This window comes from Thunnus thynnus, chromosome 13 (genome assembly GCF_963924715.1).
Source record: "Thunnus thynnus chromosome 13, fThuThy2.1, whole genome shotgun sequence".
Lineage (NCBI taxonomy): Eukaryota > Metazoa > Chordata > Actinopteri > Scombriformes > Scombridae > Thunnus > Thunnus thynnus.
The window spans coordinates 23,575,181-23,592,712 of NC_089529.1; the positions used below are offsets into that span (position 1 = coordinate 23,575,181).

Genomic DNA, 17,532 nt, shown 5'->3' on the forward strand with positions numbered 1-17,532 from the left:
AAGCACTCAGAAGCTGCAGTGTTCATGTTCATCATTTTACAGCATATTTACAGCTGAAAAAAGAAATTTAAACTATCATGAATGAAACTAAAATCTTCATGGCTTCAATTTATTGGATCTAAATGTTCAAATTGAAACAAACGTCAGATTATTTTTGAATGTGTTTGATGCTCAGGAAATTGTTTTTTACAGCTGTTTGGGACAGAACTGGACAATGAAAAGGGGATGATGGCTGACAGCCCCTATATCTTCTGTGATGATGATTCTGTAAATTAGCTAACATTCAGCCATACATGAAAAATTCAAAAAAAAAAAAAGCAAAGAAAGGTGAAAAATAAGTCCAACATGCAACTGGACTACTGTACATTTATTTTCACAAACGCAAATTCACTTATACTGGGCAGATATGGTAAACAGGCCAGAAACCCAAGCAGTTGAATGGTAAACTGATTGGTGAAAACCAAATTAGATATTGACTTACAGTGAAAATTGTGGCTAGTGTAGATTTGATAAATAAATGCTGAGACTTTACCATCTGTAATCGAGTTGACACTCTTGTCTAACTGTCTCGCAACTGTTCTTATTTTGGACAATTTTATTTGACTTTTTATGACACAAAATCCCAATGGAAACAATTCCAGTGCATTTTCAGAGAAAAAGAACATAAATTGAACAACAGCAAGGCTACACCAAATATAACCAAAAATAAATAAATAAGTGCATAAACATAAAAAATAAAGTTACACTTCAGGAGTCAAACAGATCAAGTTTCCACATAAAATTAAATACATAACTAAAAATCATTTATATGCTGAGATCCTATCAACTAAACAGATGTCCATGTCACTTAACTGTTCTAAATTACTGTAACATACTGACGTGATGTTGTATTACTAAATTAAATGATTACTCAGACATGACATACGATCTGGTCACAAGAGCTTGTATCACTAGAGTCTCTCAACTCCATTTATCTAAGCGAGCTGCTGCTTTATTGAACGAGGAGGAGTGGCGTCAGAGCGGATGGATCCACCCTTATGAACTCAGTGACACTAACAAGGTTTTGATAGTGGAAGTGAGTGAAGTGATGGATACAGTGGATGGATATGGAGGATATTGGTATCAGGCGTCCCGAGGCTTTTCATCAGAGCAGCAGGCAGAGGTTCACAGCAGGAGGGGAAATCACAGATGAACTGAACTGGCACCATGAGACTCTCATCAGCCTGGACAACGCTTGTTTTCTTTCTTATTCAAGGAGCATTAAGAGCCTGCACAGGTACAGCAGCTTCTGTTTTAAACTCCATTATACACTTTCAAACGTTTGACTGTCAGCTTACCTAATCATAAACTACGACAAAGTCCCTTCACTCTTATTTGTCCGCAAAATTTTGAGATTTAGACCCAATTAAAAATGCTTTTTTATATTTATAGTTGGTCTGTGTAATACATTATTAGTCACAGGAACTGACTTGATTTTATTATCTGATCAATAGATGCTGAGTATCATTGGCAGATTCTGGCAGTGTGTTTTGTTTATGATTTATGGTTTACTTCTCTTTCGTTTAATTCAATGAGATATTAGATATGGCATCATATTACAACTAAGACTTACAATTAATACAGCAATTGCATAAATTAGGTAAAAAAAAACATAATTTATTAGTTGTACAAATATTGTTATTTGGTCAGAGTGGTGAATTATTAGAAAGCTCTAAACCATTATAAATTATTGACATTATTGCTTTGATAAATAACTTTAAAATACAGATTTTAACGTTGTTTATTTGATCTGTACACTCTCATTTGCCGAGATAAAAATAACACACTAAAATTTGAAAGGTAAAAAATGTTAGTAACATTTAATAAATACATTTCATTATTGAAGTTATTTTGCCGGAATTAACTAGCTGTTATCTTTATTAAATATATTCAATTTAATTAATACTGTATATACAGTATATATATATATATATACTATATATACTCATATACAGTATTTACGTAATCTACTATATATAAGCATTTTGTTTAAAACAGCTTTCTCCTCATGTCATTCACTTCCAATCTGTGAGATCTCATTAAAACAAAAAAGCTATGTATTCCAATGAAGATTACTTTTATAAATTATAAGCAATAATTCTATAGCTTTAATTGACTTTTATAACTTTCACCTCTGCTGACAATATAAGACATAAACACTGTGCTGTATCTCTAATGTCTGCTGTAAAAAAGTTTTGTAACTTTTCAGTGAAGAAACTGGGCAGCAGCACGGGAAGATTTGCCAACGCTACCTTAGTGCGTCTGTCAGAGTTTTTGAGTGCGGGGTATAAAAAGGGAGTGAGACCAGTGAAAGACTGGAGAACGTCCACTATCGTAGCCATAGACCTCATGGTTTACTCCATCCTCAATGTGGTGAGTTACTTATGCTGCACAAATGATCCACACTAATGAATGTCACAATGAGCCATTGTGCAGTGTTATAATTATATCCAGCTCCTCTGCTTAGTGTTTCCCGACTTCTTTAATTATTGTTTTACAGTACAGTATATGCTATATGTCGTCTGCACAATTATCTACATCACTCCTACATAAGGTTATATTTGGTTTGTAACACTTAACATGAACCTTGCATTATTACCGCAACATGATTATCCTGCTTTATGGCCCTGGAGGAAAACTTAGCTGCCTGTTTTATAAGCTGGAATTAATTTGGAAATATGCATATAAACAGAAACACTGACACAGGGACCCTCTTCAAGAAATTATCGTATGATTAGGAAATGCATAAACCAACCACTGTAATCACTTTAAGACCTCTATCATGTCTGTTGATTTTGTGCTTCAGTGGTGCATAATCCCAAACAGTCATTCAATTAAATCAGCACAAACCAGTATGACATGTATGACATTCACACAATAAGCCTGGAGCTTTCAGGGCCCATGAAGACATGTGAGATTTAACAAATCTCAAACTACTTGGTTGACAAATATGATTTTGCATATATGCATCACCTTGATAAGACTCGCTTTTGGTTTTGAGCCTCATTGTCTCAAATGTATAGAAACTTTTCAGTTAAATATGCATATGTGGACTGGTAGCTCTCTCTCTTATGCAACAAATGCCAACTTATTATTTGAATAAGAAAATATGTGTTTGGATGTGTGTTTGCAAAATGTCAAAATCTGATTGGCCGGAGTAGGCACAATGTGTAAAAAACTATTTGTGGGTAAATTGAAATATTTATGCCAAATGATCCCTCATGTGCAAGTTGTAGCATAAATGCAAAAACTTAAATTAAAAAAAAAAAAGCATTTTAAAAATATTCAAATATTATTAGGAACATAAAATGTATTTCATATGAATATAATGTAATGAAAAAAGATATAATGAATGTATAACGGCATGTACAGAATCTAAAAACTCTTTCTTCCTGTTTTCTAACACAGGATGAGAAGAACCAGGTTTTGACAACATATGTGTGGTACAGACAGGTAAGATAAAGACACTAGATATTATATCTTGAACATAACTGCATTATTGATAATTATTTATCTTTCAAATATTGGATCCATTAAAGCATTTTTATATTATAATATTATAAATTACCTTTACTTTGTGTATTAATAAATGTCTGTAAAGAACTTAATAACACTGTGACATGCTTCTACAGTGTGCATACAACGTATATTTTCATTCTGTAAAAATAAGCCAGTGATGCTGTAGTTCTGGTTATATTAGGGATGTGCCCGAATACAAATACGTTATTCGGCAAAGCACAAATAGTGGGGTTTTTTTTTTTGTTTTTTTTACGAATATTTGTTTCATACAAATATTTTTTTTTAATTATTTGTTTTTGGGAAGAAAAAAACAAAACATGTCAAATAGCAGCGAGCAGGTCATTTATAGTCACTATCTCAGTGTCTCTCCTCTGCTCCGTTGTTACGTCTATCAGCAGGCCTCAATGAAGGGAGTCACACCCACCTGCTGCATGACACATATTTCTTAATTTGGACATCACTTTAATTTTCATCTTTAATTTTCTAAAATTATAAGCATAATAAAAACAAAAACAGGATTTTTAAGCCTCTTTCCACTTTTATTTGAATACAAATACAAATAATTTTGTTGACTCAACAAATACAGATACAAATACAAATACTTTGCTCTCTGCACATCCCTAGTTTATATACACAATGCAGCAAAAAAAAAAAAGATTGTTTTATGAGAATCATAACATTTAGCTTTTTCTGTTCTTGAACATTTTAGTCGTGGACGGATGAATTCCTAGTCTGGAACCCAGAAGACTTTGATGAAGTCAAACAAGTGTCTATACCCACCGCTAACGTGTGGGTGCCTGACATCCTCATCAATGAGTTGTAAGAACTGCTGATGTTAATACTGTTATTTAGATTGTTTCAGTTATACTATCAGGACTTGCAGCCTTTCTGTTGTCTGAAACAAATCGTTGTTTACATTTCTGTCTCTAACCTCCAGTGTAGATGTGGGAAAGTCTCCAGACATACCGTATGTCTATGTGACGCATGATGGACTGGTGCGCAACTATAAACCCATCCAGGTTGTCACAGCCTGCACTCTCAACATCTACAACTTTCCATTCGACGTCCAGAAATGCAGCCTCACCTTCCAGAGCTGGCTTCATACTAGTAGGATATTCATCTCTTACTTAACACACATTTTTGTGCTTTCATGTATTTTCATCATGTTATTAATTTGTCTTAAAAACATCTTCATAAGTTTAATTCTTCATACAGATAAGAATAAAAATCACCACCAGAATCTGGATTTCTGGGTTTGATGTGGTATAGATTTTGATTTTCCAAATTAGTTTTCATCATATGACAAAGCCACAAAGTATTCAACATGTTTTCCTCTACGTGGATGTGTGTGGGCATAAAGTTTCTGGAAATAATGTCTCAAACTAGATAAAAATTATTGCAAGGAGCAATCCTAAAACTGCTGTATAATGCAATAGCTAAATTGGATGCAGCAGTGTAAGCTTAATAAAATGTACACAGAATGAAATTCACTGCCGTCAGAAACATATATCGGTGAGTATATGAGTATGAGTTTAAACCTGCATTACAGGAAAATGACCATATTTTATTAGAATAAAAGGGATTATTACCAAGCAATTAATTTGGTGTGTATAACTTGGTGTGTATGGATAGGTAAGATGGACAAAACTACAAAAATGAGAGCAAAGTTGTAATACACAGGAATTATCCTTTAGGCTGACTGTGACAAAAGTATCTATACCAACGACACATTGATTTTCCCCATGGAGGAATTATGTCATTTGCTTAACTTACAAGTTCTACATTTAAAAATCACTTACAAAAATATTGATACTAAAACATTTTACCAAAATTAAACCATCATTTCTCAATGGATTTTCCACGGTACAGCTAATGTGGGCAGATTTCACACATTTCTGGAGTATTTAGAGGTACTTCACATTAGCAATATCCCTCTGCAGCTCTATCAATACCACAAATAATCATAGTCATTATGCTGCTTTTGATGATTTAATGATAAACACTGTCACTAACAAACATCCAACAAGGAATATTCACAGGCATAACACCCAAACACTTACATTACCTCTTCTCAACAAAGCAGAACAGCCTTTGTGTTCTGTGTGCGTCCATGAACTCTCCCCTGCTGTGATTGTGCTCAGAGAGCAGAGTGATAGGTGAAGGGTAAGTTGTTGCCATTGCCGTCTCACACTGCTCCCGACATTGTGTTCGATCTGTAGTTGATGACATCAACATCACCCTTATGCGAAGCCCCGAGGAGCTCAGGGAAGACAAGAGTGTCTTCATGAACCAAGGAGAATGGGAGCTGCTCCATGTTCTGTCCAACTACAAGATCTTCAGTGTGGACAATGATGACTATTACGCTGAGATGAAGTTCCATGTGAGTATATTAAATGATTATAAGGATTTTTAAGTTTCAGTTTATGTGTAGCACAAATGTGGGATTGTGCATCTTCTTTTAATTGTTTTCTTTAGTGCCTTGACCTCGACACCTGGCTGCCTGCTCTTATTGTACATATTTCTTACCTTCTCCTTCTTCTTCTACTCACGTTTTTCAGTGCAGTCAAATGTCAAGTGTACTAGCACCTGACCTGTTAGTAGCAGTGTAGCAAGAGTTTTGGGTTTGAAATGAGAAGAATTCACTAAAAATGAACTAACTGAGTTACAAATATGACAAATATGATGAATATATTATTGAGTGTGTATGACTAGAGTGAGATAAATTTTAAAGGCCATGAATGTGTTTAAGAAACTGCAACGTTTATGAGGTACCAGCTGGCTGAGGGGTTTAAAGCCCTAACCAAAAACCACAAAGTTCCTGATTCAAATGAGGTCAGGGACTTGTGTTGTTGATGTTATTCCCCATCTCTCTCTTCCCTAACTTCCAGTCATATCTCCACTGTCAACTCTATAATAAAAGCGAAAAACAAAACCCCCAAAAACTCAAAAAATTAGCCTAGTGTAGCCTCATGATTGGAGACCAAAAGTGCTCGTCCATTGCATCTGGCAACCCGTGCTCTATCTGGAAACGCTGGACAGAAATACTTAGATACTGTAGATAAAGTTTTGTTTTTACATTTCTGCTCTTATATGGATTAAACAAATAACATGTAAAATAATGAGATTTAGATGTCTTAGTAGCCATATTTTTGAGGAACGAACTCTGTCCCTTTGTTTCCTGTCTTTATATTCAGTTAAACTAACTTTTTTCACAGCAGAAGTTTTGAATTGTTATTGTAGGACAATCTCAGGTGTTACTAATAACATTAACCATGACTCCACAAAGTAAAGTGTCCCAGTAAGCCATGACAGTGAGCCAACATGCACAATAGTGAAACTGAAGTAGCTAAATGGAGTTCAGCCATCACTAATTTCATTATTTGCACCTGTGCTTTTACTAATGTGACATGTCTTTTGTGAAAATTACCTTTTGGGAATAGTGCTAACATAGCCTCAGATTATTTACTTACAAGACTTGCTATACAAAAAGTGTTTCAGGGTATAAAACTGCATTTCCCAGGTGGTTATCCGGCGGCGGCCATTGTTCTACACCGTGAACCTCCTGCTGCCCAGTATCTTCCTGATGGTGATGGATATCGTGGGTTTCTATCTGCCACCAGACAGCGGAGAGAGGGTTTCCTTCAAGATCACCTTGCTACTGGGCTACTCTGTCTTCCTCATCATTGTATCTGACACTCTGCCTGCCACCGCCATAGGAACCCCGCTGATAGGTGACTGGCATCAATTACCACTTATCAACACTTTGCATTCAGAACAAGGTCCCTGCAAGGACTGTCTTCTTAGAACTTTAAATGAAAATTAAATTGAAAATTATCTGATTTTACCTTTGAATTGATGTGGAATTAAAAAGCTAAAAAAGGAAAGGTAAACTATGATGTCAGGAGAGCAACTAGTCTACAAGTCAAGCATGCAGGGAAAGACAAGTTTTGAGAGTGAGCACAGAAAGACACTGATTTAAGGGTTTTAGAGGGCTAGAGACTATCCCAGCATGTATCGGGTGTAAGGCAGAGCAACATCCTTGAGAAGTTACCACTACATCATAGTCCTATAACAGACACTACCATTCATGCTCAATCCACTTGATTGTTGGAAGAAGCACAGATTAAAGGGGACAGATCATGCTTGTTGTGATTTTCTGTTATTTCTATACTGTTATGGTGTCGTTTAACATGTTAAACATGGTTCCAAAAATTGAGGTGACCATATGTAAAAAGCCCAGGCTTCAACCTGCTCCAAATGCTTTGTCTGCAAAGTTACCTCTACTTTCTTAGATCAGATTGTTGGCGCATGCCCACAAATGGCCGGTCTGCTCTGTAGCCTTTGATGCTAAGGTTGTCACTAAGCTTGTTGCTAAAGCTGTTGCTAAGGTTGTTCCATGGTCTAGTTGCGTTGTCCACTTGCATATTTCGCATCGGATTCGGGCTTGAACATGTACAGATGCATTTGAGAGGTTTCAATTTAATTCTTTTAAATAATTTCCTGACCTTATCTCATTTTTACCTGTCCTGTGCTGTAGGTGTGTACTTCGTGGTTTGCATGGCCCTCCTGGTGATCAGCCTGACAGAAACTGTGCTGATTGTGCGTCTGGTCCACAAGCAGGACCTACAGTCACCTGTGCCCCACTGGGTCAAGTACCTGGTGTTGGAAAGAGCTGCGGTCCTCTTCTGCATCCACAAGAACCACCGACTGTGCTCTAGACTGTCCTCCCAGGCCTCTGACCTGGAGCACTACAAGGACAACAACTATGGGACCGGTAAGGTACAGGTGAACGCATGTAGCCTACAACAGTGGTTTTCAGTCTAGTGCCATTAAGGAAGAAGCGTATTCAGGTTTTTCATCAAACCAAATGCTACAGCAGCTGATTTCACTGGTTAGTTTCCCCTCTTTGGATGAAGATGTATAGCAGAAAAATTAGCTGTTGGAATGAAAAGGCTGGTTGGTTTATGCCTATGGATGCTAATGTTAGCTCAGCTTAGATGGAAAAAGTGAATAAATGGGAAAACATATGAAATATGTTGTCAGTAACAATTTTGCAGATACATTCATTAAAATGCTTCCTTGTTATATACCCATTATTTGGGCAGCATTATGTTTCCTTCAAAACACATTTGCTGTTGCAAATTAGCAGTATATAAACATAATTTTAATGAGACAGGGCAGATGAATAAATGAAGATAACAGGAGTCTAATTATGAATGAAATATATATTTCTCATGTATTAGTGGATCTTTTAGGTTGATAATGCAATTAGGAGAAAGGTCAGGGATCACTAAAAGTATTGGAAGTTCATCCCCTGCATCCATCTGGCCATTGGCTGTCAAGATATCTTGCTTTTGATGGTTGTGTTGGGAGTAGAGAAGTGTAGACAGACTGACACAACATCGCATCTTTGGCTAAGCTAAACTAAACACATCACATATTTCTATTGATGCACAAACTGATATCACAAATTTCATCTGAGCTAGGTAGGAAAGCAATCAAGCAAAATTCTCCAGATGCTGGACCTTTGTTTTAAAGGGGACATATGAAGCTTTTTGTGATTTTCTTTTATTTATATACTGTTATAATGTCAGATGTTAAACATGGTGAAAGTTCCAGGTAAACATACATAAAAATTCTTCCTGAAAGTCAAAAGCCTGGGCTTCAACCTGTTTGCAATACTACCTCTACTTCCTCCTTGTGCTGATGTCCCATTGTATGTGCATGCCCACAAACCGATGTCTGTTCCTTAGTCTTTGTTGCTAAGGTTGCTCCACGGGTTGTCCAGTCACATATTTCGGATCAGATTGGGTCTCGAACATATACAGATGTATTTGAGAAGTTTCCATTTCGAGTGATGAATCCTTTTACCACTGTGTGTTTACGTAGCCTCTGAAACCGCTGACCAATCAGAACAGGGTGAGCTCATTGGTAAGGCGGGCCTTAAAGAGACAGGAGCTAAAACGTCCTGTTTCAGACAGAGGCTGAACTGAAGGGCTGAATAAAGATGAATAATACAATTTTTGAACTGTAAATCATGCAAAGATATTCCAGTTGAGCCCCAGAATATGAATATAGACCTGAAAATGTGCATATGAACCTCCATAAAAGTTATATTCCAATGAATTTGCAAATAAATTGAAATCTGTTTCTCGTCCTGCAGCCCAGTGCACCCTCCACCACACCTGTGAGATAGGCCGAAGGCTCAGTCATCATGACAGGGAGGGCGGGCTGCTCGGACTGGGCCTGCCCCCCTCCAGGGACCCTACCCCACCCGTCATGGACAACATCCTGCAGGAAGTGACAGCGATTCGCCACTTCCTGGAGAAGAGGGACAGGTGCCGTGAAGTCGCCAAGGAGTGGCTGCAGGTTGGCTACGTCCTGGACGTGCTGCTCTTCAGAGTCTACTTGGTGGCCGTGGTGGCTTACAGCATCACACTGGGCACGCTGTGGTCAGTGTGGCACGTTGCCTGAGTCTCACCACTGTAGTGCTGTGGACAAAAGCTCAGTGGGTAGAACATGGAGTTAAGAATATCTGAGTGAGTTGCTCTATGCCTGTGGAGCTCTGTGTACAGGGAGGCACTCACATAATAATGGAACAGGAAAGCGGTTCCTGTAGTCGGAGCCTACAGTACATTCAAAGCTGACCAATTGGGTTTGCCACTATACCCCTGAAAACAGCAAGCTATTCTTTATCATCATCATCTTAGGTTTGATCATTTTTAAAGTTCCATGACATAAATGTCTTTTGAGATGCTTTTTCAGGGCCAGTTTGAGGTTTTTTGGGATTGAAAATTGACATACTGCCTCACACATTTATTATTATTCATCATTATGAAGGATTATAAAGGTTGACAGTAGCAGTAACACACCAAGCAAAGACATTTCAGCTGACTTTAGTATTGTCCCATCACAAAACAAACAAATAAACAACAATTAATACAATAAAGAAAGTTAGAAATTTAAAAATGCTGTTTTAAAACATGCACTTTGAAAATGTACAGTACTATAAAAAACTCATACATTTTTTTTACTTGAATTATCAGTAGAAAGGAAGAGTGGACTTGTACACATGTGTAATTTACATGTTTCATGTAGCTGAGGAGCCTTAAACTTCCAGTTACAGTAGTTCTTTATGGCTGGTCTGGTTGGGTTTAAAGGAATATAATTCTTAGGAGAAAAGATTGGAGTAAAATTAAAAAGTCAATTTAAAATAATGTTCATCCACTTCCAAGTGAATGTAATGAGCAAAAATATCTACCTTTAAAAACCTAAACAATAAACCTATAAAAAAAAGTTGGACTATGAAACCGATTGCTGACTGACAGCACATCTGTTAACTTTAAAATCTTGAATTGCTGCTCCTACTGTTGAAAACATCTATTTAAAGTATGTATTCCTCTTATTATACATGGATCAATAAACAAATAATTTATATTAATGAGGTAACAACTGCATATGATGACCTGTTTTGCTCTACATGTATATTAAGGAAAACATTTAATTGCATGTCCCCTTTGCCCTGAATTGATTAAACTGTGGATATATTGAAGAGGTGCGTATTGAGTTATTTTCATGTCATGATAAATCATATGTTTGTAAGTAAAATGATGGAAATTTAAACTGCAGAGCTTCAAATACATATCAAAATCATGTTAAGCTTTAATGTGTCACCTGATATAATAAAATCTGTCAAAAATCTATTGGGATGTTGAACATGAATCTTGTTACTCACATTAGTGCTTAGATAACAGTGTTTCAACATATTTTATGTATACAGCGACAGATTTAATTTGATTTTATACCTTTTATTTAATTGTGTGCTGTGTCAACAAGAAATGTGATATAATTACATGCAATGTTAGAGTAGTAATTGTAAATTTAATCATGTTTCTGTAAATGTTTCGCCCATAGGTGTTCATCAGATAAAAAAAGCCTTTACCATCTTCACCTTACTTTTTATGGAAGTCCATTACGGAAAAAAGGTAAATTAATCACATTATGAATAAGTGAAAACAATTTTTAAATTAGCACATAAACTGTAAAAAATAATATGACAGAGGTTTTAATTTTATCACTTTCATAATGACTAGCTGATAACCAGGTATTTCCTCTAAATAGGAAATTATTAATAAAAAAGTGCTACCATATAATCAAAAATGAGCTCCAATAAAACTCTGACTTAAAAAAAAATAATTAGTTGAGCTGTAGTAATTAATTTCCTGCTGTTTCATTTATGTTTTCTGTATTTATTGATATTATTATTTATTTAATAAAGCCTTATTTGTATTCAGTTATTTTTGTCCCACATGAACTTCGACAATTTTGGTCTTTAGAATATGCATTCCCAGCACGAAGTGAAGTGAAGAAATAAGGATTTATCTACAAAAGATCCATAATCAATGAATTGTAACTGTAACTGTAACACATGTCCATTAAATATGGCGTAAACATTTACAGGACAGCGTCATTTGGATTTCTGTTTTGCCTTTCTTACAAAAAATGAAATAAAAAATCCATAGATCTGTGTAGTTTTATGACAAATCAGTTTTGAATGGCATGATTTATATGTATAATCAAATCTATAGTCGTATACATTTAATAAGAGACATGTAAAGACATGTAAATCATTTCAAATACATTTTTACAATAATATGATGGTCTGCCACCCATATAATCTGTGTTAAATTGATATACGTAGAGTGAAATGTGTCAGTAAACTGCTGATCTGTTATTATTTATTCTGTTACTTATAAGAGGTTTAAATATGCATATAGATACAGTGAGCGTAATGTCACAGCCCGGCTCTAGACTGTGGCAAAAAAAAAAAGGGAAGTCACACGGGTATTCAACAATACAAAAGTAAATTTATTTAACAAAAAGTACTCAAAACAAACAAAAAATAACAATAGGTAGGGTTAATGTGTAAAATCAGTCATGTAGGGAATGGATGAGTGAATGTATGCTGTGTGGGTGTTGTATGGTGAAACAAAAGGAACCAAAAAGCAATGCAGGAGTGTGTGGGGGAGAGAGGAGAGGATGTGAACTGCCAGCTTCTAAGACTTTGTGCTCAGAAACTTGCCCCTGCAAACAAAGAACACAGCAGCAACAAGGAGCACAAAGCAGAGGAGACGTCACAATAATAATGTGCTGCTCATAATTTGGCTACAAACCTGTTAATAATGCATTTTGTACAACACTGCTCATTCATTGTGTCAACACCTGCAGTTCAACACAGCTGCCAGAGGATGGCACCATGCACAATGACATCAGTTTCCCTCAACAGCAGTGAGATACTCCAGGTATGATATTGATATTATTAGCAGCCTTGCAGAGATGCTTCTAATCTTTTTTCTTATCAAATACAGTATATTGAGATTATAAGAGGAAAGGTGGTTCTCCTGCAAAAAGCTGTCTATATTCTCCAGAACAAAGTGAGGAAGAAAGGCTGCACTCCATAGTTAAAAAAACAAGCAAAATGCATCACTTCATGTATTGATCTTTTAGATTTACAATCAATAGGCTCAATTTGACAGAGATCAATACATGAGGTGATTCTTTTTGCTGTATGGAGTGCCGCCTTTGTGGTGGAATATATGTCTGTGATTAATGGAGATATTCATTCATATTTGACATTTTCTGTTCTTGTGAGGAAAGTTATATCATGGTTTATGATAATGCATGCATATTGAGGATTTTGTTGTTGTTGTTGTTGTTGTTTTTCACATGCTACCAACTGGACAGTGTTACTATTAATGTCACTTATCAATCAGTCAGTTTTTTTTTTTTTTTTTTTTTAATTGATGTAGCTCTTTGTGCAAGATCAAAACACAAAGTTAAATAGATAAATGACCAAATAAAACACATTTCTTTATAAATGAAGAGTGTTAATGTTTAAACTCAGCCCTTATTGTCCACATTGTTCAATCACATTGGCCTGAATTAAAATAAGTTTTGCAGTCTTTCATTAGTTTTTGTAGTTATGCATGTTTTAAATCCTGTGTCCCCTTTAAGCCAAAACTTTTGGGACTTATAGTACGTCTAATGTAATTATAGCTTTTGCTGTAAAGACGACTGGACAAAGAACCACTCTGTTCTGAGGGACGGTTCTCATGCTGGTGCATTTGTGTCAGCCAGCAATGTTAAGTGTGAGATGTCTTTCTCCTAACTGAATCCAAGCCCTGTTAGAACCACTTAAATCCTTTGATTGCAATTAAAATTACTTAGTGCATGTTAAGCAAGCTAAGAAATTACACAGATGAAAATATCACTGTGATGTAATCTGTGACTCATCCACCACAGGGATCCACAGGTTTATTGTCAAGTTAATTTAGGTTTATTTTTATTGTTCATCAACATAAAATTATTCAACGTGCAATTCCCTCTGTGGATAACTGGTGTGATAAAAGAGCTGTAGATGATTAATGCGGTTAACATTTGTTTGCAATAATAGGTGCAATAATAGGTGTATGAGAAAATAATAGAACATTATTCTCCTTGCATGTTTAATTTAAACCTTCATTTTAAACCACTAAAACAAGGTATTTTGGGATCATCACTTTAAGGCTGGCAACTCAGAATCCAGCCTTTACATATGTGGGTCAAAGATCAGCGGTGAAACCTCATGTTTCAACACAAAGGCCTTCACTGTTCATATTACCATCCTGACAAACCATTCACCAATCCCTGCCCCTTCCTTCCTAATACCCCAAAATAAGATCAAAGTCACACTAAAGCAACAAATTCAAACAAAACCACTCACAATGAGAGTTTTTTTTCTCTCATTTCCTGTTTTTGTTTTCTGTCAAAATCTAAAAAAGTCACAAAAAAAATAACCACAAAGCTGCAATATGTTTTGGGTGTAATACTTGAGAGCGGGCGCTTAAGTGAACAGAGAGAGAGAAGAGCTGCCTCATTAGTTTTCAATACACTGAAGTCAAGATCTGATCCAATGTGCCAGAAAGAGGAAATTAGCAAATATAGTGGCATTATTGGGAAGCATTGGCAACACTTTTGATATGATGTTTATTTCAGGGGATACACGGGCTTGTCATATCAAACTTTATTGGGGAAGAAATTTCAGCAACCGGCTCAGAGGTGACAGTGAATATTTATCACTAAATCTGATGCATTTTGAAACTTTAACACATGAAAGGGTGCCACCAGGTATTTTGCATGTTTTAGCACATTTATTACAAATCAAATACACATGTAACATTACTTCCACGTATTTTTAGAAGCTTACCACATATATTTTATGTCATGTGGTGGTGCAGACACAAGCAGGAAGAATTCAAAACTGCACTGGTGTTAAAACACCCCCTTGTTAGTAAATTTAATTGGGAGGTTTTCTGTTCTTCTCAGTCTGCCACCATGGTGTGACTGTGATTGTAGAGTATAGAACAGTCCCGAAATTCAAATGGTTCGTCCTTTGGGAAGCATTAATCTACTCAGGAAGTCATGCAATCTGCCTGTTAAATTTTGCCTTTGTGTTTGGAAAGTTTCATCGTCAGAGGAGTGTGTGGAGATTTTGGCCTGATGGTGGCACTAACGGACAAGTGAGGTCACAATAATTATTATAAATCATCCTCTGGGAGACCACGAATACTCATACAAAATGACGTGGAAATCTCACCATACTTGTGTAGATACAGTAACTTAATTCAACATCGTCCCCTGAAAGATATCATACTGAAGGCGGAGCGAGAGATTTTTTTCTTGCTGGGGATAGTTAGCGGCTATGGAATTTATTATATTCACATGAATAACCAAGGCTGAGTGCAGATGTGATGCATTTGAAAGTAAGTTTCAAGTATCATATGCATATGCAAAATATGTAGATGAGAACAACAGTTTAGGGGGTCACAGAGTGCAGGACAGGCCAGAATAGAGGTTTAACAGACAGTCTCAGCTGTCAAACTGCACATTTGCAAGGATTTCCACGTCAATATTTTTTTTTCTAGCAAATGAGCCCTGGGGGGCTCCGTAGACAGAATTTATGTCAAACATATGATAATTTTTTCCATGGGACTATTGTAATTCTATCTAACCTCACCCTACTGCTGCATATGAAAATTATTTTTATATACTACTGATTTGAATCAGCAAATACATTCTGTAAGAAACTCCAAGACTGAAAGTTGCAAAATGTGTGTATACTGAACTGAATGTACATGCAAAACTTCTCTTCTAATAACTGCTAGCTGTTTCCAGTCTTTATGCTAAGCTAGGCTAACCATGTCTTGACCCCTGCTCTGTACTTACACAAACAGTAGTAGCATTTCCCAAAAATGTTGAACTACTCCTTTAACTTCATCTTTCGTGCTGTATTTACACTTCAACACTGGAACAAGACGTTCAACACCTACTCTATCTGTTGGTTAGATGTGAGATTGAACAAAGATTATATGTGTAATCAACTGCTAAAGTGATGAAAACACAAAAAGAGAGACTGACATGAGTGACTACCTGCCACAAGAACACTAATCTAAACCTTGTTCAGGTCAATCTATCTCCACGCAAAAGCTGAACATCTCACGTCTTGGCTCGCTTCCTTTCTAATGACAATCATTCGTGTGTGGCGAGTGAGTTGCACAACGTACACATGCTCTGCATATCTAATGATAGCATTTATGACCTCTATAGCACAAGAGGCAGAACAGACAAAAGGCAGTCAGGCTTGAAGTGCTGCAGTAGTTACCATTAGCACATTTATGAGTGAGGAAAGATGGTGTACAGCCATGTGGTGAGTGTGAAACTAGACAGCTGATTGTGCTTCGACTGTGAAGTTACGTTTAGTCAGGTGCTGTGTGTTCGCTTTCCTGTGTCAGTTTAGTTTTTTCTAACTAGACCAGATAAAAAAAAATATCCTACATGGTTGTAATAACAGAAACACTGATGGATTCACACCGCCTTTATGTAGGTATTAGGGATGTGCAGAAAGCCCAGTATTTGTATTTGTATTTGAATAAAGTGGAAAGATGCTTTTATAACCCTGTTCTTGCTTTTATTATGCTTTTAATTTTAGAAAATTAAAGTGTTACAATAAGTGTTCATCAATAAACCACCTTACAAAGTTGGTTCCCACAGCGGGTCTTGAACTGGAGTCTCCCAGATCATAGACGACTGTGCTGACTACTGAGCTAAAACTTTACTCATCACCTCATTGCAGGCAGACCTCTACCTATTTATACACCCGTAACACAGAGACAGCACAGCGTGTAACGTGTAGGGAAGAACTTCAAAGGTGATTCTTGCTTTGCACTTTTAATTTATTGCCTATTTTTTACAACCTAACTTTGTGTAAAGGAGAAGAGGAAGAACAGGTTATGGAGAGTCCCTTGGGAGCACTTTGCTTGTGTCAGTAGCTCAGCTTTATCTCTGGGGAACATCCCCAACTCCGAGAGTAATGTCCAAATAAGAAATGTGCATCATGTAGCAGGTGGATGTGACTTCCCTCATCGAGACCTGCTGATAGACGTAACAGCAGAGCAGAGGAGAGAGACTGAGACAGCGATGTAACCAACCCGTGCACTCGTGTTTGCCCCGTCTTTTTTCCTCCCCGAAAGCAAATAATTTTTCAAATATTTGTATGAAACAAATATTTGAAAAAAAACATTATTTGTGCTTTGCCAAATAATGAATTTGTATTCGGGCACACCCCTAGTAGGTATGCACAGTATAATTATTATTGTAGGGTAACTTTTTATTGTGTCGGTCTAAAATGTAAAATACTTGGCACACATGTCTAATAATGTCATATTTCAGCTGTAAAATTCAAAACAGCCATTAACAAAGAGAGACAGTTCATCCACACGACAACTGAACCGTTGCATGCAGATATTTTTTTGGTCTTACTTGTACAGGATTTGAGAGAAAAGTATCTGTCTCTGAGATTAATTTAACGTCTAAAAATAGTAACATCTCTTTTCCGGAGACAGTGTCCCTGTTACAGATCTAACTGTGAACGGTTTT

At 36.4% G+C, this 17,532-nt stretch overlaps 1 protein-coding gene across 1 annotated transcript; it reads left to right on the forward strand.

Moving 5' to 3' along the window:
• The first annotated feature begins 913 nt into the window (after nt 1-913).
• On the forward strand, nt 914-11,219 carry htr3a (5-hydroxytryptamine (serotonin) receptor 3A). The gene is made up of 9 exons (XM_067607125.1): nt 914-1,276; nt 2,249-2,412; nt 3,448-3,492; nt 4,268-4,377; nt 4,496-4,665; nt 5,778-5,938; nt 7,079-7,289; nt 8,096-8,332; nt 9,722-11,219. The coding sequence occupies exons 1-9, from the start codon at nt 1,207-1,209 to the stop codon at nt 10,030-10,032; spliced, it is 1,479 nt and encodes a 492-aa protein (XP_067463226.1). The 5' UTR covers nt 914-1,206; the 3' UTR covers nt 10,033-11,219.
• Nucleotides 11,220-17,532: the final 6,313 nt, after the last annotated feature.

Bases quoted from the DNA above. Each gene is read 5' to 3' on its own strand.
- htr3a (XM_067607125.1), top strand. From the start codon at position 1,207: ATGAGACTCTCATCAGCCTGGACAACGCTTGTTTTCTTTCTTATTCAA. The intron at 4,378-4,495 runs GTAAGAACTGCT...TCTAACCTCCAG, and splicing joins GACATCCTCATCAATGAGTT to TGTAGATGTGGGAAAGTCTC. The intron at 7,290-8,095 runs GTGACTGGCATC...CCTGTGCTGTAG, and splicing joins CATAGGAACCCCGCTGATAG to GTGTGTACTTCGTGGTTTGC.